The sequence below is a fragment of the Lepisosteus oculatus genome, chromosome 23 (genome assembly GCF_040954835.1).
Source record: "Lepisosteus oculatus isolate fLepOcu1 chromosome 23, fLepOcu1.hap2, whole genome shotgun sequence".
In the NCBI taxonomy this organism is placed as follows: domain Eukaryota; kingdom Metazoa; phylum Chordata; class Actinopteri; order Semionotiformes; family Lepisosteidae; genus Lepisosteus; species Lepisosteus oculatus.
The window spans coordinates 10,438,130-10,461,936 of NC_090718.1; the positions used below are offsets into that span (position 1 = coordinate 10,438,130).

At 36.4% G+C, this 23,807-nt stretch overlaps 1 protein-coding gene across 1 annotated transcript; it reads right to left on the reverse strand.

Moving 5' to 3' along the window:
* Nucleotides 1-230: 230 nt before the first annotated feature.
* On the reverse strand, nucleotides 231-23,310 carry ttc12 (tetratricopeptide repeat domain 12). Its single transcript, XM_006642283.3, has 21 exons — nucleotides 23,114-23,310; nucleotides 22,091-22,269; nucleotides 21,209-21,239; nucleotides 20,615-20,692; nucleotides 20,095-20,216; nucleotides 19,433-19,492; nucleotides 18,075-18,146; nucleotides 17,386-17,446; nucleotides 14,364-14,552; nucleotides 12,822-12,891; nucleotides 11,434-11,522; nucleotides 11,085-11,247; nucleotides 8,725-8,817; nucleotides 6,355-6,418; nucleotides 5,422-5,556; nucleotides 5,154-5,264; nucleotides 4,803-4,871; nucleotides 3,988-4,089; nucleotides 2,928-3,027; nucleotides 1,456-1,681; nucleotides 231-752 (listed from the first exon to the last, which is right to left on the reverse strand). The coding sequence occupies exons 1-21, from the start codon at nucleotides 23,166-23,168 to the stop codon at nucleotides 683-685; spliced, it is 2,139 nt and encodes a 712-aa protein (XP_006642346.3). The 5' UTR covers nucleotides 23,169-23,310; the 3' UTR covers nucleotides 231-682.
* Between the last annotated feature and the right edge of the window lie 497 nt (nucleotides 23,311-23,807).

The following is a 23,807-nucleotide window of genomic DNA, read 5'->3' on the forward strand; positions in this document are numbered from 1 at the left end:
CTATAACAACTATTGTAGTATTGCAAAGCAGGACAGTAGTATTTGGAATTTCAAAATTAATTCAGTTTTTCTAAATTAATCAGAAAATGGTGTTTGCTGCCTGCATTTCATTTTTCTAATGGCACTGTAAATGTTTCTCCATAAGATATCAGAACTCAAAAACAATGGGGAAAATAAATGTCTAAAGTTGATAGAGCACTTATAGCAGTAGTCATACAAAACAAATGGAATTCTATTGAAAGTTTGGTTTAATAGTTAAAAATGCACCTTGGAAGAACAATCTTAAAGAATTTAATTGAAGTTCACATTCTTTATGCTTTTTCATTCATTTATTCATCTTTTAATATTTATTAAACAAAGTTCTCATAGCCATAGGCACAAAACAGACCTGTTTCCAAAGTACACAAATAACAAAAATACAAATCAGTGCATAAAGGCACAACTTGTTTCACAGGGCGAATGATCGCCAATTACCCAACCAAATAACAGGGCAAACACATTATAACACGATGAACTTTAAAAGACCTATACATTATAAAAATAACAAAGCTGAGTACTGAACACTGAAAAACGCCTGGAAAATGAAGCAGCAGATATTACAGTATTCAGATGAAGAAGGTAATGACATTTTAAAAATTGAAAATACTGAAACATTTATGGAACCGTAACAGAAATCACATCCTCATGTGACAAACTTCATACAGGAATTGAGGATTTCCAAGCCATGAAGTTCTCTGAGTTGGACCATGTGCCTGTAAAATAAAATAATAAAGACAAAATAAATATGCAGAGTTTGTTTCTCTTCAAAAAGAGAGCTGTCTGTGATTTTGAGTTTTTATTTAAAAACTATCAAGAGAGAATCCATATTTGAATGGGTATACCAATTTAAAACAAGATGGTAGCCTGTTCTGGACCACATTCCCCAGAAACCTTTGGTCACATGACCAGTTGTGAGATGACACAGGTGAGTGTTTAAATAGCAGGAAACAGAGGATTTTTTGGTCAGTTAGTAATATCTGTTGTACAGAAGGCAGATTCTCTGTGTGCTCTATTCACCAGAGGGAGAAGAACTGACCACTGAACTGTGGACCCGAGGAACGTTGAGTTTCTGAAAACCTGAGTTTGAAAGTTTTTAAGAAGTCACAGGGGAGACTGAGTTGAAAAGTGTCGTGCTTTGAAGCCGGTAAGCAGGTTAGCTTTTCAGCTACAATAGTTAGGAACTGAGGACATCCGTCAGAAGCTCAAAAAGGAGCTTAGTAGTAAGTTTGTTTTCCTGCACTGTAAAACAAAGAGGACTATATGTTTTTAACTTCAAGGTTCTGCATTTGGGTGAGTCCTAGACCCACCTACTTTAAAGATCCTCTTACGGCACACCCAGAGGACTGTCACAATATGCAATCCTAAATTTTAGGACTGAAAGACAACAATGTTAAAGATTAAATAGTTTAAACATGCCTTGGTTCTGCTGTGCAGAGCTTGCCTAGAGCTACGGCACAGTTCTGTTGAACTGCTGTTTTGCTGGCATCCCCTCCAGCGTGCTTCAGTAGAATTTTCACTATGTTGGAGCCCAGGAGAGAGGAAGCAGCTCCTGGGACCTCCAGGCAGTGACCCAAGCACAGTGCCGCATTTCCAACAACCAGCTCCTCATCCATACTCAGGAGTTTCATCAAGGAGGAGAATTCTGCAGAACGAGAGATAAAGCAAATCACTGAGAAGGAGTGGACACTTGCAATGTTACTGTGAAGCAAAGCAAGAAACTGATTTCAATAGAGGACTGGTTGTGCATTATCTGAGGCAGCATATTTACAGTGGACCAGAAGCTGTAGTATCTGATTTGGCTTTGGATTCTTGAAATAAGAGAGATGTATGAGAATCTGGGGTAATATGATCATAGTGTACATAGAATCAAAGACTTGGAACTACAAAAGAGACTCTTGCCAAATCTGGTGTAGAACAAACATGCTACCAAATCCCTTTTGGAAATGCAACTATAAAGTCCGCTGGCAACATATTCCACCAATGTTGTTAATGGTTGCAAGTAAAATAAGATTAGGGTAAAATTGCTTTTTCTTTCAAAAACAGATTTCAAGCTCTAAGGGGAAGAAGACTGTGTGACTTCACAATCAGGGTATCTACAGTAACTCTTTAAAATACAAGTTGAATACATGAAGCATTCACTTTGAAAGTAAAGACCACTGTCAAATACATTTATTGCACATTCATGCAAATCAACTGAATTTGACAGCCTTAAATTCTGTATTTTTAAAATAGCGAAACCCATCACTGTCTAAGGAGGCACTTTATAGTTTGGACCTGGAAGGTGGCTGAGAAACTAATTTTGACTCTGATGCAGGAGTTGTTGATCTCACCACATACACATGCTATATGCTGATATACTGTACATACAAAAGGACTTTGTGGTGATACAGACTTCAGTCCATACAATCTACCTGCAAGTGTCCATATTCCCCCGCCAAAAAAGAAAATGAGAATATCACCATAAAAATGGTGTAACTTCAGTTCTTCAGTACCGTGCATGATACAGAATTATTTTGGGGAATTTTTAGGAAATGTTTAATTTTTGCATGGATTCTTTGATCCATGCAACAACATGCAATAACAAGCTCAATGCATTAAATTTCCAATGTTCGATTTTTTTTTGCTTTGAATTAATACGGCTGGTGTACAGTAACTAGCAATTTATAAAATTTTCCAAATTGATTTTATAATGACTATGAAATACAATGGTAGTAAAACAAACTAAACATTTTTTTTTTTCCATTACAAATTCTGTATTAAGTGAAGTGATTCAATAAACAGTCTCTTTATTTGGAGACACTGCCAGGAATCATCCATCAAGTCTCCAATGTCAATGAAAAGCCATTTTGAACAACAGTCAAAGAAAGAGGTGCAAACTCCCAGCTTACTCTTATCAACTCTCACTATCTCCTCCCGAGCTTGTTGACTGACTTTGGTACAGGCTGAGAGTGTCCTGACTGAAAAATGAGTAGTAATCTTCCCTCCAGCCTGAAATAAAATTATACAAAGAAACAGGTGGATACAAAAATAAGAACATTTGAGGTTAACAAAAATGCGAGAAAGCTTCAGCAATGTGAGGTGAAACTGACACAGTATTCTAACCTGAATTTAGAAGTGTTCTATAGTGTTATATATATAGACAAGTAACTATATAAATGTCAATATAAAATCAGCTAGATCCTCAGATAAATAAGATACTGGTGAACATATTAGCGTGTATAGGTGCCTTACCTTTCAAACCTGATGCTGTTCTTATATTTCTAATGAATTTGTAAATAAGAAAATCACCAAGAAACTGGTGAACATATTAGCGTGTATAGGTGCCTTACCTTTCAAACCTGATGCTGTTCTTATATTTCTAATGAATTTGTAAATAAGAAAATCTGTGCCACACTATTTCAGTGGTTCCCAGATGGTCCATGAGGACCACTTCAGTTTTATATTTGGGTCATATTTGTACATTTCCCTTCTCTTAAAAAGTGAAATGGAGTTTGTAATTGGTATCTACCTTGTACCAGTTTTTCAGAACTGCCCTCATTCAGGGGTACAGAATGGATTTCTTCATAGGGAAGAAAAAAACATTTGTTGTAAGAGCCTCTGACACATCGCCATTGCCACCCGTGTCTGTTCATCATAATAAAGTGTTGTTTTGTCAGAAATAATGGCGAGAATGTTGAGAACAAAGTTGCTGAAGTTGCAAACAGTATTTTTCACACTCAGGACTGACCAAACAGACAAGTTAAATAAAAGTCCAAACAGTTGTTTAAGTCAGCAGTTAGTGCTGGAGGTTTAGAGATGAGCTGGATTGAAAACTAACATGCCTCCAGGACCAGGGTTGGGAACTACTCCCTCTTCAAACAGTTAAACGTATTCTTATATGGAGAATAAGCAAAAAACACAGAAAAACATCTTTATAAATTATTTTATCCGAGACCTTATCGATAGTACCTTAACAAGTCTGAATATTTTCTTCACAATTCCTTTCTGAACAGCCTCTTCTGCAGCAGCAGGGGAGTGTGGGAGAATGTGACTCAGAAGGCCCATTGTTCTCTATTAGACGAAAATAGGAAACTGAAGTGTGAAAATATGAAATGTAGACAGACACCAAACAAATCAAGTCGTTCCAGGACAGACATTGAAACAGTGACAGAAAATAAAAACAGCACCCGCACGTCGGCTGTTTGGTGTAAAAACCATGATGTATTGCTCTCACAAGTTTCAGCAAAACATTGACAGTGAAAAATACTGATTGCGTTTGTTTCTTGGAGTATGGTACGGTGAATATTGTCTCTGTTTCAGTGAACAAAAATGACTTTATTTTGAACAAACAGATGTACGGTAAATTAAACTTTGCCTCCATTTGTAAAACTCATCACGGTAATATATAGACAGAAAGTTCAAACAGAATGGTGGAATTAAAGATTAACTGAATTCCCTCAAGGGTGTTAGTTTAGTCCTGCTGGGAGTGTGTGTCTTTTCAGGGATGGACTCCCCCACAACCCTCAATCAGATGAAGAGGTTAGAAAATAGATGGATGGATGGAGTTCATTTAATCTTTGTGTATTCAGACTTGGCAATAAAATACATTTCATTTCGGATCTTGGAATGTTGCAGGAGCACTTGTGGCAGTGAAGTGGACACGTACAAAGAAGAGAACACCTGCTGCTAGTTTTTGGAAACAAAACCCAAGGTTTGACCAGTTTTACCTAATAATACCTACTGTAACAGATAAACCATTTCTGTCAACATTTTATTCTACTCACTGTGATAATCCCCCCATCTGAACCGCATAGCTGTGTTAAACATCTGGCAGTGATGTGAACCGCTTTTTCCTGAAATTTAAAATTGACATTTTTTAAATTGAAAGGAATTGAACAGTGGGGAAAATAAGATAGCATTATTGAAACCCACCTTCAAAAGACACCTTTGATATTACAAGAAAATTTTGTAAATGGAGAAAGCCAACTTGAGGAGGATCTAGGATGTCACTCTTAACCTCGGCTTATTAAGTGAGCAAAAATGGAATATAACTAGCTTAAGGACCGATCTGTATCACACAATTCAGTGAGTCAAATACAAGGTAGCAAACCAGACAATGCGGGACATTATCTTACTTCAACTGCCAGAGTGATTTCCATGGAGAGGTTCATCATAAACCCCAGCAATGCAAATAACAGATCGCAGTGCTTAGAGGATTTGTCAGGGGAACAGAGTGCACAATCATCCTGAAGGAAAAAAAAAACATATTTATGATGATGGTTTTACACAGGAGGCTTTACATGTGATGTACTGTCATGTAACATTGTTTCTGTTAAGCAAACCACACAGGAGAACCAGCATTCCAGACACACTCCCATTGTGTATTTTTAGTGGACTTTTTACCATGGTGATGAGACAGACATCCCAGAATTCCTGGCAGCTGGCTATCTTTCCTCGAATGACATTATCTTCTGTCATACTGTTCATCATTGAAATGCACAGTGGAATCATCGTCTCGTCCACTGAGGAGATATTTTGCTGCAGGCAGAAAAGAGCAGAAAGCATAACGTACTGTAGGTCTCTGGGTCAGGACAGTTTGTTCAAATACAATATGATTTAATTGGGAACAAGATTTGTTTCTGTACATTCAGTGTAAGTAATCACATTTCTAATTAAAAGCAAGTTTTCAATCGCATTACAGGAGTATTAATTTAAAAAATTAAAACGTGAAATTGCAATTAAGATACTAATAAACTTAAATATAAAAAGGGAACAGAACAATGTCCACTTAACCGAGCAAGGTCTTGAGGAAAGCATCATCAAAGACCCCACACACCCCAGGTACAGACTGTATGACCCTCTACCATCGGAGCATTCGGGCCCAGACTACCAGACTCAGAGACAGTTTTTACCCCCGCACTATCAAACTATTAAACTCCCAGTCTCTCTCACCTACGACCTGAACCTCACAGTGCCTTCTTTCTTACCAAAACCTCAAACACACATTGAAATCTACCTCTACCTCACATGTCAAAAACCTCACTCCCCATAATTTTCTATCCTTTATTTCATTCTGTTGATGTATGTTTTTGCACATCTGATGTTGTTTTGCACATTGCCTGTTGTTGTTTTGCACACTGCCTGTTGTCTCTGTCTTTCTTTTATTATATAATTGTATTGTTTTTTTGTACTACTTATTGTCTGATGGCTAGCTAAATAGCATTTCATTATACCATATACCTGTATATGAGTATAATGACAATAAACTTGACTTGACTTGAAGGTCATAATATTAAACACCCTCTGTTTATTTGAGTCTGACACAAAAAATCTTACCAGCAAGTCTGCAAATGGAGGCACGAACATTGTAGTGAAGTTTTCTCTGAAAAGAACTCTAAATCTTACAGGAGAGAATAACACAGGAGAAAACATATTTGCATATACATTCAGTTTTAATCAAATCAATTGAAATGCATTAATAAAATTAGAACAGTATCATATTATAAGCAAAAGTGCACCATAAAGATTTATATAAGTACACTACAGCCAAACTGGTTTATTGTGCTATTCCCAGAAGAACAATGCAGAGGAATATCTGTGTGATTGAACTCTGTTACACTTAATGCATTCATTAGCAGGATAAAACTAACAATGATGGCTTTGTCTGTCATATAATAATATTAATCCCTACCAGCAACTCCTCATCAGTCATCTCAAAGCAAATCAATTTTATATTACACGTTTTCCAATAAATTTGTCATATCTAAATACTTTTTACATGCACTTTACTGGATTACCACTTTAAATCTTTGGGGCACTGTACATTCTTATAATACATCGACAGACCCAGTGTTTACTGTATGTAATTGTAATGAAAATGATTAGAAGGTGAAAGTATGACAAATCTAATATATTAACTTCTAATTAACCAGCATAATTATAACAAATTCAAGTAAAGGACAGCTTTTTTTCATATCCTCAAGAGAATTAAAATAATAGAACTGGCAATTAATCTATAGCCAAGCCTAATTAGTTGTTTGACTCCTAGTGGACAATGTGGACTTCTGAACTGAGACAGAATGAGGAACTGTTATCTGCAGCAAATACTAAAAACAATATAAAATTGTTGTGGCTTGTTCTTGCTACAGTGGAGTTAACTGTGCTGTTTTAGAGTTACAGCAGTTTCTTTTAACAAAGAATAATAAAACCCAATAAGAAAGGTTTAGGAATGTTTATTGAGAAATTAGACATGAGACAAGTTTTGGTTTAACCCACCTGACAGAGTTAACAACCTAGCCCTAGGATGAGGAAGTTAAAACTCCCAAAAGAACCCAGTGGGAACACAAATCAAAACTAAGAATTAAGATTTAAGAAAAATACAATACAGTGTAATACAGTAAATAATACAATGAGTTGGCGACTTGGTTTGAGTAACTAGAAATATGAGCAGCACAGATTGTGAACTGGGTCTTCATATGTGGAGATTTCAAGTAACCTTTATTTATAATGTGAGTGAGGACTGATTTTTCACACAAATCACACGAAGTGCAGCGATGATGATATGTATTGATATAGAGTTCCTCAATTCTAGAGAGGAATCTGAAAAGAGGATTAAAGTGGGCGGAGCGGTGGCTCTGTGGCTAAGGATCTGCGCCTGTGGCTGGAAGGCTACCTGCTCAAATCCCGCGGCTGGTAGAGGATTCCTACTCTGTTGGGCTCCTGAGCGAGGCCCTTAACCCCAGCTGCATAATCTAGATCTTTGACATAAATTTCAAAGAGCAATGGACCTACAGATACCTGTGGTACTCCATTAATTACATCACCCCAGTTAGAGCTCTGAGCTCTTAAGAGCACACTCTTTTTCCTTTTTATTAATCAATTCTCAATTCATATACTCGTGTTTCCCTGAACGCCTACCTCCTGTAATTTAAGAATATTTTTTTTATGACAAATTCATTTCTCAGACAGACAAATGCAAGGAAGAGCGTGTCTTTACTGTGATATTTATAACTTTTTAGGAAGTGATGTCAAGGAGGATTAAGTGTGAGAGTAACAGTGGTGAAAGAGAACTTTGTTGCTGTCATCCCACTCAAACTTTAGTTCAAAACACCATTAATTTCTAATTCATGGGACAGAACAACTTGATTAAGGCTTTTTTTTTGGTTAGTAACTTATTGCTTCAGCAAACTCATACAGGACTTGAATTTAATGTGGAAAGAAAACACTTAAATATGAAAAAGTGGGTGTATTACACCAGTGACTAAATAAAAGGATGATATTAAGCTACACACCTTGTAATGCTGACATTCCCTACATATTGCTCATGTTCAATTCCACATCTTGTCTATATGAAATATTTGTATTTACTTCTTAACGTAAGATACAGAGTTGATACATCTGTTAGAAGTATCTTATTTAGCTGGCATTCCGATCTGGAACAACAGAGCGTCTCCCATATTTCTTGTCTGACAGAATTAATTTTTAGGTTTGTGAAACTTCATGTTGATAGTGGCAAATTGCAATCTGACTCTGAGATGAATGTGTTTTTTCTCTTGTGTTTGGTCACTCAGCACATACAGTACAAGCAAAAATATTGTTATGCTTTAAAGTGCTGGAATTGAAACAAGACTGTGTTGGTAATGCAGTGCAAGGCTCTTGTAGATATGGCCAGCTTGCACATTTTGGCAAATGTACTAAAGTACTTACTTATTTTCAGCTGCCAAGTGGCCCAAAATAGTCATGGCACATATTGCAGTGGTATCTTTATCACGTATAAACCCCAACAGGTTTTCCACCAACCTAAAAATGATAAGAATTGAGCAGATATTTTAAAGAAAAATAACACAAGCTACCCAAAGCTGTAAAATGAGATTACAGAGTGTTTCCAGTTAGCAGCAATGTGAAATCTGAAGGACCTTGTCAAAGTCAATGAACTTTGTGTCATATGCGAATATGGCTGAATTAAAAAAAAACATGAATAAGAAATGATGCATTTGCATCATTCATAACATGTTCATTGAACTGTGAACATTCCTGCACTTTCTAGCAACTGCATTAAATCATAATTTCACTCCATCATTCTCATTACTTAAAAGTTTACAGGAGGGTTAAAAGACTTATATTAACCTACATCAAAAATGAAAAAAGCATTTCTCTGGAAGCATCTTAATAACTCAGTTTTTTTATGCACACGAAGCAAACTCCTCATTTGATTCATTTTTTATCATGTCTGTTACTTAAAATCCTGAGCCAGTAAATAGTTTCCCCTTTGGCCTCCAAGCTGTGTCAGTGACTGGTAACAGACCAGTAGTACACTGAGCATAAATCTTGGTCTTCTTATCAATCCTGAAATATAGAGATAAGCACTGTGCAAAAAAAAATAGTTACATCTAAGCAAGGGGAAAAGAAGCCTCACAAGAAAGCCAAGCTGTACACATATGTCTTGCAAATATTCATAATCAAAACTTAAAAAATATCAGTGCATCAAAGACGGGCTTTGATCATTTTAAAGACCACCCGCATTCTTGCACTATTGCACCAGCCATTTGCTAAAATTCCCATGAACCATTTTTATCATGCGTTTCACAGTGAGAAACTCTTTCAAGTGCTTCTTCAAGGAGGCTGAATGGCCCCTATAGCTCATTTGGTTACTTATAGCTTTTTGATCTGAGCATCTGCTCCGATCGCTCTTGAAAGCCACTGTATGTACTTCAACAGCATGGCCAAATGAGCTTGTTCCCTTCATGTGAAACTCTTCCAGCAAAAAAGTGCCTCCTGTTCTCAGTTTCGGATGTCGTTCCTTATAGTTTCTAACTGTGTTCTTTTTCATGTTTCGCTGTCGATTTGGTACAGTATGCTTCAAGTGGGTCTCTCCACAGCCTTCTCTGTTCGGTTCTCAAAGATGGGCCATTCTTCTGAATATGCAAATGTACTTGATTGCTCTTCTATAGACTGATTTATTTGTGAACTATATTTTTTGGAATATGGTGACTAAACTGGATACACATATAACTAGTGCATTGGACAGTTTTAATGTAACATCTCTTGTTTTAAACAAAATACCATTTCATGCTTCTCCAAAGAATGTACAGTTGATTACCAGTTTTTTTCAATAGTAGACTCATCAAGCACAACAATCCAATCTTATTTTTATAATGGGCGTTTTTACTACCTGTGCACAATACTCTACACATATCAACATTAAATGCCATATGTCAGAGATTTGCCCAGTCCTAAGTCTTTTTGAATTTCTTTTGCAGGTTCTCAATTGCTTACTAATTCTTTTTTTTTTCACTAGTTCACAGACCATTGCTACCAATACGGTAGTGTTAATACAGTCTTTTTCCATCCATCTGTGATACAGATCTACTTGACACCTGAAGAAGGCTCCACGGCCGAAACGTTGTGTTCTCTTTCTTCTTTTTTTCAGCATGGAATAAACCTATTACTTGTTCCTTTGCAGATCTACTGTATGTACAGTAGTACTTTACTAATCAGATTATCCTGTTTTGAGAATTCACCCATTAGCTGTATTTTTTCCTTTCCATTAATCAAATTTAAATCCAAGTACTTATAATAAAATTAATGTCTACACCCTGCAAATCTTGATTTTTTAAAAAACGTTATTAAGACTTTCTCAAATCTAAGTACATTGTATCTGTATGTATCCATTACATTTGCTGCCAATTACTCTAGTTACTTAAGCATCAAAACTTTTCTAAATCCATATTGATATCCTTTAGAATCTTACAGTTAAAAGGGGTTATAGATCAGTTTTAGTGTATTTCTGTTCTTTACAGTATTGGACTTATTGCAGAAGGCAATAGGAAAATTACGAGCTCTTCATAATTTTAAAGCTGTTTCAAACCCATTCTCGGGGATCTGACTTTTCATAGAAAGAGAAATTGCCGATCCCTACCGATTACTAGTACCATTAGTGGTATACAAAAGCCAATTTAATTTTTACAATCACATTATCCAGTACAGAAGTGTTCTTTAGAACTGAATGAAACTCCTGTAGCAAAGTAAAAGGAATATGTCAGAGTGATGAAAATTGCAAAACTTACTCGTACAGGTCAAGATTTTGAAGAACCAATCTCCTTCCATATTGGGTCTGTGTATAAAGGCCAAGCAAATTCATGCACTCTGTCTGTATTCTACAGGTTCGTGATGGTAACAAGCTGACCAGGTGCTTGCCAGAATAGTGTATCAAGAGCTGCTGGTTTTCTTCTGCAAATGATATTAACAAGATAGACTTCTGATATCCCATTCTCTTAGAAACGGTACACATCTGACTCCCAAAATGCATAAAACATCAACATTGTGTGTAACCTCCTTATTAGATTATATTTCAAACATTTTTCATAAAAAAAGAGACAGACTGAGAAGTACTGAATTGGAAACTAGTCTGCATACCATTTCCTTTGCAAACGGCCTTCCAGAGCTCGAGGACAGACGTGCACAATTCATCACAATGTGGCTCTGCAGATTGCATCGCAAGGCTCCTGAAAATAACCCAGATGCAAATGTCCATTTATTTGTGTTAAGTTAATCGTGGAAGCAATGAGCCAGAATGCAAAGCCTAGCTGAGACTTCAGTTTTTAGACGGCCATTATTTTCAAAGAATAAGTTTTAATGAAATGAAATTTTAAAAAATTACACTGAACAAATCTTTTTAAAAGTTCCACTAAATGATTATTTCTAGGATGGCACATACCGGTGATGACATAATTAACAAATGTAAAATGGATAACTCCTTTCCTCCATGATTTTATATTTACATATTTTATGTATTTTTTTATACCATATACTCATTCAGATAGTATACTCTTTGGATTACTGACACTTTCAGAACTATAACATTTACAGTGATTACAAAACAAGAAAACACAGGGGCATGCTGTACTGAGGCCATTTAAGATTTATCTAAACAACTGTGACATTTTTAAGGACAATTTACCTTTTCCAGGAAAAGTCTCTGGGTCTATTAGGTCATTTTTCAAGCTCATATTAAATCGGAATTTGAATGGAAACCATATTCACAAAGTAGCATCCACTGAGAGACACTGTCAAAAACATTTCTGCCATTTTGTCTAATGTTTACTTTAGAAGACATTATAGAGTAACCTCCTACATCATACCAATTACATTTTTCAAATAAAAACTTTTAATTAGTCATTTGAACTCGACTGCTGTAAATACATACCAGCATATTGTGATAATAATCCACTAAAATTATTATCACACAAATTTAATATAAGGAAACAATTAAAAGTTTACAACACTTTGTAATTGGGAAAAGGCTAGGGTTGCTGACTACTGTCTACTTGTTCTGGTTTGTCTTTGAAATAAAATGCTTCAGCTTGATGCTCCAAATTGAGTTGCAGTTTGTGTAAATATTAAAAACTCTGTAGTAAAGAATGATGTCAATGAATGAGAATAGAATGTCAGGTTATCCTCAGCAGGTGAGATGTAATTGCATCTACTATTTAACAATCCACAAATAAAAATAATCTTTGTGTTTATGGTGCTCCAACTCAGCCAAAAAGAACAAAAAGAACAGTGTTTAGCAAAGTAAAGCTGACTTACACAGGAGCTTATTTTCAGAGGTGTGTTTTTGAAAAATGAAACAAGTAACTCCTTTTTTGCTGAGCGCAAGGCAGCAGTCCTGCACAAAGAGACTTTGAAGAACACCAGGTGTTTTGGCAGTGATAGTTTTGTTTTGTCCTCTCCGCTGTCTTAGCTGGTACTGACAGAGTTGTGTTTTTAGAGGATTGTCATGCTCTGCTTACAAGTCTCCTTACCTTCTTACAATGTTATTGCCGTTGATGATACTGAACCCATTGTTTATTCGGAAAAGAGTCTGCTCCGTGCCTGTGATAAATACAAGATAACGTCAACCCAGTGATACAGCTTTGCAAGCATTTGGCAGGTGTGTCATTACAGAAGATACCTGGTGAGTTTTAGAACTTGAATACCTAATGTCAAGGTCAAAAGAGACCACGACAGATAAAATTAATGAAGTGTATCTGTAAACAATATACAGTATAGATGGTTTTCCTAATTTAAATACTGAATAAAGTAGCTTTTCTTGGTTTTTTTTTTAGACAGCAATCAGTGGTCTTTTTAATTAGATTAAGCCTGAGAACCTTTTGCATAAACTATCTGATTCTCCTCTGAGGAATCAAAAAAACATTGACAGTTATGCACACAGCACATGCACAGTGTTGTTACCAGAGCAATCAGTATTATTTGTCAATGATTTAAAAAAGGCATAACTAGAGCTTTCTGCATTTTTTTCCAAAAAGGACACACAATGGCCTTTTGTATTAAAAGAATACAAAATACCACCTTATACAGGGGTGCAAATGCTATTCTAGACACCTTTTATTTTGTGCACACACTAGATTTCCTCAAAAGGATCATTCCCATTCATCTACTGCTGTGCTTTAAGTTGGGGGCTGAATATTGAATCTTATTTAGGTTTCCTGCATGGTGTCTTCAATGAATATTTTTGCAACAGGTGCTGGAAATACTAATAATAAGGGAACGATGGGAAAGAGGAAAACAAATATGCCACTGAGTTTCTTTTAATGGCTGCTCTTCTCTCCAGACTGCTTTTGCTGTCACGGGACTCTGACTCTGACTGACTTTACCCCAGTCTGGCCAAAGGATGAACTTCCCTCAGATCTGGGCAGCCTGCTGCTTGATGGGATCTGACAATTGACGTGGTCTCCAGTGAAAGCAGAGAAATCCCAAGGACCCTCACTCTGGGTCAAACTCAATGTGTGAAACAAACATTGGACATAAAAAAGGAACTGCTTTGTCCGCAGTTATTTTTTTTTCTGTTGTTGTTGTTTCTGCAGACCTCTCTGCAGTCGGAAAAAATAAAACCTGACCCAAACAGTGCTGCCGGTTTATCAAAACTGTTTGTTGCTATGGTGTGTGCTTACAAAGCAATATAAAGCACAAAACTGTACGACCAGTGAACTTGAAAACCCAATATAAGTCAAATGGTTGAAACTCTTTTTCGCCAAGTTGTTTGGATCTTAGGCACAATGGGTTGTGCCTCTAATAGAAAGCCTGAAACTAAAAATGTAATCTTTACACTTTAAGTCTTCTGAGTATTACTAAGACTTTTCCACCAATGTCTACCAATTGAGACTTCACACTACACTAGCAAATATCAATAAGTGGGAATAAGTGTTTATCACAAGATCCTTCTATAAAACATGGCCATGTCAAGCTTATTGTTTACCATTAAGCTTCATTAAAAGAATACGACACTTTGCCTTCAATGGTCTGCTGGAAAAAAAAGATGAAATTAAGAGAATGGCTGTACTTACAATGTCGAATTGTTTCTGATAAAAGGCGTATGCCACCAGCATAGTACAGACTGATCTGATCAGGCTTTTCTAGCTTCTGAAGGAGCTCGAGCACCGACATTGCATTTTCTTTTCCTTGTTCAAACTCTTCCTGTGCTTCCTTTTCCTGGGATTCCTTCTTTTCTTCTAAATCCACTTCATTCAAATACTCTACAAAAAGGGGGAGAGACAAACCAAATAGCAGAAGAGCAGTAAAAACTGTCAACTGGCCAGAATCATCTAAAAAATGCATTTAATTGAAGCAGAAACAAAACTCCCATAGTTTCTACTGGGTCTAAAGATTAATTGTAAAACACAGTCTTGGATCCCAACAGAATAGCTGCTGCGAGAATGTATTGTCTTCTGTTGGCACAATTAACACAACAGGTTTAATTGAGAATTAAAAATACAATAAATAAAATGACACCACGGACCACACCATTTCATCTTCCAGTTCCTCTTTACCTTATAGTCTTTTAGGCGCCTTATTTTAATAAAAATGAATTTTAAAAAAATAACTACAGAAAATATAAAAACCTTTAGGTTCCATGATTCTTTAACATATGCACCACAAGCAGCTGGAAACAAAGATTTCCCTCCCCTTGCTACCCTCTTTAGTTCTCAGCTGAGCAGCACAGTGCTTTTGGGCTTCCTCACTCCTCGGTAATAGCTTCTTCACTGAAATATTAGGATCAGAGCTTCTAATGCCTGATGCCCCCTGATGTGCCTTAAAATGAATGTAGGAAAAATAGCAGGAGTCTTTTGATTATCTGTGTGCAGTTATACTTGTACATATTGCTCTTCATGTGGTGCACCCTGGGTGTTTTTTCAGATTTGTTGAAGCCGCAAAGATACTGGCAAATTGCTGTGCACGCGTACACACATAAAGATACCACCCAAATCACTTGATTGTGCTAAACGGACCTTGTTTGAACACAAACGTGATTTTCAGACTTCCAGTCCTGCATCTTTCAGCAGTTTAATTTCACTCTTCAGTGAAGCACAAAGAATGTAAATATTTTTTTGTTGCCAAAATTAACTCTGCGCACAAGGGCATTAAAAGCTTTTCGTGTAGCCTTGTAGATTTTAATGTTGCCCCGCTCCATGACTTTGGAGTCGTAAAACTCAGTCCAAGGCCATGTAAAATGCTCAGGGAAAGTACTCTGTGCTCACAATATTTTCATTCATCTTTTTTTTCTATGCAGATATCTTGTCTATACAAAAAACTAAAGAGAGAGTACCAATCACAGAACATTCACAGTTACTCTTGCCCACAAGTAGACTCCTTTCCAATGGTGGAGTTTTGAATGTTTTACCATCCTGCTCTTTTACTCTATTACTGCTCTTTTACAGATTCATATATTATCATCTGATGTACAGTAGATATTAACAAATGCCTTCCGAATGTATCCCACCCAGAAATAAACATAACCTAATGACTTTAAAAACACAGATTTTCTGTGACATACCTAGAATCAGGGTGCTATAACAGAATCTTTAAAATAGGCAAATCTCAGTAAAAACAGATACAAAAACAGCCGTAATGTAAAAAAAAACAGTGCTCTTTTATTTCACATTGCAGGGAAACAATGTAAAAGTTACAATTTAAACTCCTTGAGCTCCAACTAGTCTTCCTCATGTCCTCTATCGGTGGCCAGACACCTAAGCTATTTACCAGCAAGAAAACAGTCTCTTTCAAAACACTTTCCGGAACAAACTACTCCTCCAAAAAAGTCAATAAATGTGACCCTCATGTTTTCTGCCTGTGTTCTTTGCATTGCGAATATGGCTACTATATTTACTAAAATATAGACACTGTACATTTTTTTTTAAATTAAAGAGACATTTCCAACCTGTAAATCTTTCTGTTATTTGACCTATCTCATCAGGTATATGAATACATTTGGAAAAAACTACTGTATATTAACTCTGGCACAACAAAATACTTCCGAAATAAACAGAAATGTACTGTAATATATAATAGAATTAAGCAGCATTTACAACAAATTCGACAAATTCTAACACATTCTACAAATGGTGTTTGTTAGAATAAGTTTCTTTGGAAAAATCTAGTCTTTGCAGTAAGTTGTTTTGTTGCTGGGGGGTATGGTATATTTTTTTGAGTCATACAGAGTACCACCTGCAGTTTTTAAATTAGTAAAATAGAGCTGTCAAAATATGTGCTTTTGTCTGCCTAACCTTTTAAGATGTATGTTAATAAATGCAGAGCAGATACCTTGTTTTGCTATATATAGGAATGAAAGCGAATACATTTTCTGTATCATAACTTGATCTGTAGGACATTTGATGAAGTTTCAGTCGCTAGGTTTTCAACCCCAGAGAGTACCTACCCATAAAAACAAGCACACAGAATTAAATGATGCCAAAAATTGTTTTAGGATTGAATTAGTTTTTTAGCTCTGAATAACAAGCTGCTGAAGTAAACATTGGCAAACTTACACTTGGATTTCTAAATCCTTTGAGCTCTATACACGGAAATGTAATCCTCCATGAATACACACAGTGTTTTGCACAGAGAATGAACAAATCCCTTATTCCCTTTAAAAAGTGAAGCCTTTTTAAAGAAGAAATTGCCTTTATTTTAAAAAGTAGCCTTGGCTTTGTAAAAGAAATGACAAAAAATCATTACAATATAATATTTGATTGTGGAAGTTCGAAAGAAAGATGTTGCATACCTTTTTAGCTTTCCAAAACGACCACAGCCCAAGATTTCAGTATGTTTTATGGGTGAAAGAATACAGAATGAGCTCTAGTTTAACTGATTTCTCTTTAGCATGAGATTCATACCCTTGGTATGCTGGCAGCACTAAATATAAACACAGATGTGTACGAACAGATACTGCAACATGGGCAAAACTATATATGCTGTGAGAATAAAACAAAGTGGTTGTGTGCTTGAACTTGAACTTGACTATTCAGGAGTGAAACGTGTCTCTGTTGACTGAACACACAAGACTTAAAATCTTACAAATGCAAAACTTACCCTTAACTAAGTTAGCTCTTTTAGGCTCAATGTCCAGTATCTTCTTATAACTTTTTCGAGCCTAAAAATGGCATATGAAAATGAGATCTTTTTGCAACATCGAAAAAAGCAAAACAGCAAAGAATTCTTATTTGTGTTACTTAGAAAGGTGTCAGACGTGGTCACTGGAGGTTCACAATTCACTGAAGCGTCACACAGAAATATTTCACTTTAGGAAGCTGTACTGTGCAACAGCTGTTAGCATTCCCATGAAAATAATGATTCAGTCACTAACAAAACTTTACTGAGAACTCTTTAAAACCAAAGATACTGAAAATAGGGTAAAAGTACTATATGTATTTTTGATGGACACTTGTTACGATATTTGCATACAGATATTATTCATTAGCAGTGCCAAGGTCTCAATCACCTGGTCATTTAAGATCCCATTTTCCCAGTATGGGCTTTATCCTTAGTATTCTAGATAGAATTCCAGTTTGGGTTCGTACCATCTGACCTTCCTACATTTCCCCCAGAATTCAATTCCATCATGCACGAAAGCCAACCATGATCCATTATTAAATTAAATCCAATTCTGGGGAAGTTCAACATTTCAATTCCCCAACATAATAATGAATAGAATATGCCACTAACCAAAAGCATGGACTTGATTTCAATTTTGGATTGAAATGAAATTATAACATTCTTACCTCTTCATAATTGTTTAGGGCCAGGTTAGCTTTTCCCATATGAACGTAGGCTTTTATACAATTAGCACTGCACTGCAGGAGATCACAAAGAATAAAACAATAAGGAAAAAGGACAGAGAAAACCGACATTAACCATTTTTGTGAAGCCAGCATTTTATTTATGGCAATAATGCATGCCACTGAAACAGGAAAGTCTTCAGCACATATCAAGTGAAAAACAGGCTCCTCATGAAGAACTCAATTCTGTAGTGTAAAGCTGATTCATCCTGTATTCTAAAAGATCCTAACCAAATGATCAACAGGATGAACAGAAAAAAAAACTATTGAAAAGATGTGTTAAATTTGCACGTCTATATTTGACACTGCATCTGTGTTGAATGCTGCAATGTCATCTCACCTGAAAAACACCCTTTTGACTTTTTCATAACTTTCTTTAAAATGTGATCGGGCTTTTGCTTAGCGCATGAAAATAAACTTTCTGTTACTTCTTAGAGCCCTAATGATTAATTTGACCACTTTGCAGTTTGTATTGAAGGTAAACTGTAATACCACTGCTACTAATATTAATAGCTGCGTGAAAAATAAAAAAGGTTTTGGGATATTTGTGAATTTTAAAAGCACTGATTGAAACTTGCTTGGAAATAGGGAGTTTTTCATGACTTCTTAACCTTTTCAAAGATTGTACATAGCAGGGCTTTTAAAAAAAATTGTACTTCCAACTATCAATTTTCTAACCACATTTTGCAGTTCAGGGTTGTGGGGAGCTGGAGCTAATTATAGCAAGCAATGAGCACAAGGCAGGGCACACCCTGAAAGGAACACCAGTCCATCGGAGGACAGACACACAGACACACACACATCACACCAAAGCCAATTTAACCAGAAGCCAATTAAGCTACCAGTAAGTCTTTGAACGGTAGGAAGAAACTGAAGTATCTGGAGGAAACCCACACAGATCTGAGGAGAACATGCAAACTCCACACAGATATAAACCCAGGTCCAGAGTTGAACCCAGAGCCCCAGCGCAGGGAGGTAGCAACGGTAACCACTGCACCACTGAACCACTCAAAATGATTGTAATAATAATCAAATCATTTTCACAGCTTTCACAGTCATGTTTAGAGCGTGTTGTGTTATTTCATCGCAGAAGCAAATTCCTCATTTCTACCAGAGTTCTGAATCAGTGCAAAACAAACATACATGCAAAGGGCAAAGAGAAATTAAGCATCCCACTAGACCTAGATGTAAAGTCCTTTGGTACATCAGTGTCAGATCTGAATTTCTTACATGACATTTGTTTAGATGACAGGCAGCTTTAAGGTCTGGACAGCCAGAGCTCTGTTATATTTCAAACATACCCTCAAGGCCCAGTCACAATCACTGATAGCCTCCTTGTATTTCTTCAGCTTAATATAGGCCTACAACAGAAAGAAACAGAAAAAAAAACACATGGTGATAATTATACAGACAATGTGGATGATTATTTTAGACTTTTTGCTGCAAGAACCATAATAAGATACTCTTATAAGCACTTTTCCCTTTGGTTTAATCACACTCCTGGACAGACTCCTCGAATTTATTGGGCATGGTGACCACATAACTCAATGCTTACCGGGACAGGACATAAAATGGCCCTCTAATTGAAAGGCATTATTTTGCCAATTAAGCATTCTAGTTTTGCAAAGATGGAACTTAGGTCTTAATGTCATCATGAAGTAAACATGAAATACTGATCACCTGTTCACTAGACCTTACACATTTACTGAGCTGGGGTATTAGTCACTAATTTTTATCTCTGCAAACGTGTAATGCTTGATTTACAAAATAACGACTTACAAGTTAAGGGCAGTTTTAAAACTTCACCCTGTTTCTGTCCTGGTGAACACAGAGATAAACAGTCTCTCTACTATTTGGCTTCTGAAGCCCCCTGGGGTTTTTTGACTACCTGCGGCTGGTGTACAGGGGCGAGAGAAAGAATGTAAGTGGATTATGGGATGTTTTTCAGTGTCCCATTTCAGACCTGTGCCCTGTTGGTGTAGAGGACATGCATGTCACGTAGCTTTTCAAGCCCCTCACTGTAGCATTGGACAGCAGTCTCATAGTTGCCCTGGGCAAACGCTTCATTCCCCATTTCTTTTAGTGCTGAAAAGCAATATAAAATACATCATGAATCCCAGTAAAAAAAAGTGACGATGTGTTAATGGCATTTCTTGAAAGAGAAACTACAGTACAGTGTATTTTTTCCATTTATAGTTACAAACCTCCTTAAAGTGGTTATAAAGCCAAAAGCTAACTCATAAAGCTGGCAATAGTTTCTGAAGCCACATCTTCAGTTCAGTGCAGAGCACAACTATGCTGTTATATACATTTACAAAATGGATTCAAATACAACCGAGAATCCTCAGAAATATGTGCCATAATGTTTTAAAGTTATTGCCTTAGAAGTTCAGATTTGAACATTTCACGGTTGGAATTTTGTGCTACTGCAGTTACTTTCGTCTCCTGTACGAATGAATGTGTGTTATCTAATAAATGCACACCGTTTGCTAAAGTTTCATTCTCCTTTCTCCTCTTCCTTCTGTCTTCTGCATCTTTTTCTAAAATCTTCAAGAAATGTTCTAGAAAAAAGGAGATATTAAAAGGTAGACATATACGCACCAGAATATTTTTATCATCATATAAAGGTCCAGGATGACTGCTCTGAGACCATGAGCAGTAGCACTGCCATTTAAGATTCCAGGCTGATGAGTTTTAAACCATTTTGACACCAAGTGCTCACAACATGCAGTGAATGATAATGTTTCGTGGAGAACATGAAGTCATTAACACAGATGTGTAATGTTCAAAATTACTTTTTTATTCTCATTGTGTTCAGGCATTGCTCATACTGATGATACTGAGCACACCAAGAACGTGTAAGGCTTTAAGATGTATTGTTCTAAAAATAAAAAAAGTAAGTACTTTATCTGGAAATTAACTCGGATTAAGAAGAGAGAAATAAATCCATGAACCATTAAGCAATATTTAAAGGACTGTTTTGTGTACCTCTATGACAAATAATAGACTGTGAATTGAATGTCAACTTCATATTCAACAATTTTTAATACGAATATGATGAACACATTTGAGTGTACCTTGGCTAATTTGGGAATCATTCGGTAAACCCTGAAAAATATAAGAAAAAAGTATTAGAACAAAGTCAATGTGCTGCACTAATATCGCCTACGAGCCTGTCAGCCATGGAAACTTACATCCTGGCTGGATGTGTTTCCTTGAATAACTTAGCTATTAGCAACCATATTAGAGTGGCCTGCTGTCATTTATAACCTTTCTTATATGCTTAACCTATGTAAAACAATGGGCATTTCACAAAGGAAGAAAAAACACACAAGCTTTGGAAGATGGTGAAACAACCTAATTGCTTAATTTTAGAAAATGCATTTTATTACATTGATACTGTACCATGCATTTTGTATTTAGAAGCATTGTAATATGAAAGATGAGCTCCCACCCTGCAGAATAGTGCCACTGCAGTATTAAATGACAAGACTTCCTTAGCTTTAGACATTTAGGATCCCAACCATCCTAGGCCACAAACTGTTCACCCTCTACCCTCTGGCAAGCGATACCGCAGCATTAAAGCAAGGAGCACTAGGCTCAAGACCAGCTTCTATCCCACTGCAGCAGGCATCCTCAACAGCTAACTGCAGTGCCTATACACACATCTGCACTCTGCACTTTTTGCATGGTCTGCTATGTTTATTTTATTTTATTTGTTTAGTCTCACTACTACATATTTATTGTTCCACAACAAATTGATTGTTCCTGTTGTCTACGAATTCCAATGTATGTCTACATTGGCAATAAACTCCACTACTACACGTCTGCTCTTGCTGATATTGCCTTCTTGTGCAGGAAAGGTCTGTTGAGTTCGCTCGACGTTAAATATAAAACGCTTACGTTCTTTGTGGACAGAGATGTACGACTCGGTAGGGAAGAGACTCCTGGGACCTTACTTGAGGAGATGTCAGGCGCGGTGGCGGGCGTGTGTTAATCACCGTCCGATTGATTCTGGTCTTACAGGGCTCCTCGGCGCCGCCTTGCTCTTCGAAGGCAGATATGAGCTCATCTGCTTTCACCACAGCCTTCTCCTGGCTCACAGGATCAGACGAGTTCAGCTCTTTAACCAGCCCACCTTGTGGAGCAAAAGGGCCAGAGACATGAGGAGAAAAGGAAACCGGGGGAATGTGATGCTCTCTCCAGCAGTACTGAACCTCAGAATACTTTGCCCAGCTTTTACATGTATATTATTATTTTATTATCTTACTGTAAGCTATGGTTATTGAACCTGATGTCATATTATGGCAGAAACATTTATTCTTTATATTATATAATATGTATTTGTTAAAAAAGCTTCATTTAAAATACATTAACATATTTAATGTATTTAAAATACATTAAAAAATACATTAAAATACATTAATGCCTACATTTTCACTTATTATCATTGATAATATGTATAATATTCTGATGTATTTTTTCAATGCTTTCTTAGCACTGGACTCATTGTGAAACTCTTTATGATGAAAACGTGCATCAAAGGTAATTCATAAAATAGGAGGCAATAATAACAGTTTGAATGAATAATTAAGAGATTACATTTAATAAAAAGGATGTGGAATGCTGTAAGAGAGTGCACTTAGAAACCTGGTGCAAATCTGCAAAATGTATGCAAATCAATCATTACTTCTAGAAACATTTATACGGTAAATAATAGAGTTTGCAACTGGGAAGAGATGGCTAAGCTAGCAGCCGTTGAGTTGTTAGTAACTGATTGATCTGAGAATTGCACCCATATACTTGACGGACGCTAGTTATCCTAGAAATAAAAAGATAGAGGATAAAACAAAAAAAATCTAATTAAAAAAATCATAAGCAAGAACAAGATATCTCATATTGCACAAACGGTAAGCAAACCCCACAAAAAAAAAAACCTAAAACAAAATTCCATTAGCCAGTTGTGTGACTTTGGTACATACTTATCTCATCAACGCGCTTAAGAAACCTGTCAAGATCTTCATCTTCCTTCAGCATGTTTTGAACCAGGTTAAGAGTTACAAAACTGAATTAAAAAATGTGAGTTAAAAGGAAAGGGACTTCTCAGTTCAATTTCCACAGTTTGCAGTTATTGGGGAAAGCAGGAAATACAGTAGCAGGGAGCCAATCACAAGCGTCGTTGAAGCCAGAACTTTCTGTTGGGATATGTTACCGTAGCAACGGCGATATCGCCTCCCCCCACCCGCAATAAAGATGAGCGAAATATATCGCTAACAGCCAAAGAATAATGAATGCTTTGAATAAACTGGAAAGTTTTGCAAATATGAGTTATCATGCATCCTGTTTTGTTTTTTGTTCTGTTACTGTAGCACTTATTTTGTTTTTTCAAAATAGCTCTAATGCCATGAACAGCATTCTTATTGTATCTAAATTGTTGTTATTAGTATTGTTGTTGTTTTTAATATTGTTGCAGTATGCAGTCTACCCTGCTTATTTAATTTGTCTTGTTGTCAATATCCGATATATTCACCAACCAAATTGTTTTCTTACTTTTTAATTTTTTTTTTACGTTTAAGGCGCTCACAAACAAACATCATCAAACGCAAGCCATTATCGTCATCCGTCATGGGATGTATGTTCTCATGCTTTCTATTTCACTTTCTGTTTTTCTGCCTG

Excerpts from the sequence above, each read along its gene's own strand:
- ttc12 (XM_006642283.3), bottom strand. The coding sequence starts at position 23,168 with ATGCTGAAGGAAGATGAAGATCTTGACAGGTTTCTTAAGCGCGTTGAT. Across the intron at positions 20,217-20,614 it reads GAATGAAACTTTAGCAAACG|CACTAAAAGAAATGGGGAAT; the intron begins GTGTGCATTTAT and ends ATTGCTTTTCAG. Across the intron at positions 3,028-3,987 it reads AAATATTCAGACTTGTTAAG|GCTGGAGGGAAGATTACTAC; the intron begins GTACTATCGATA and ends ATTTTATTTCAG.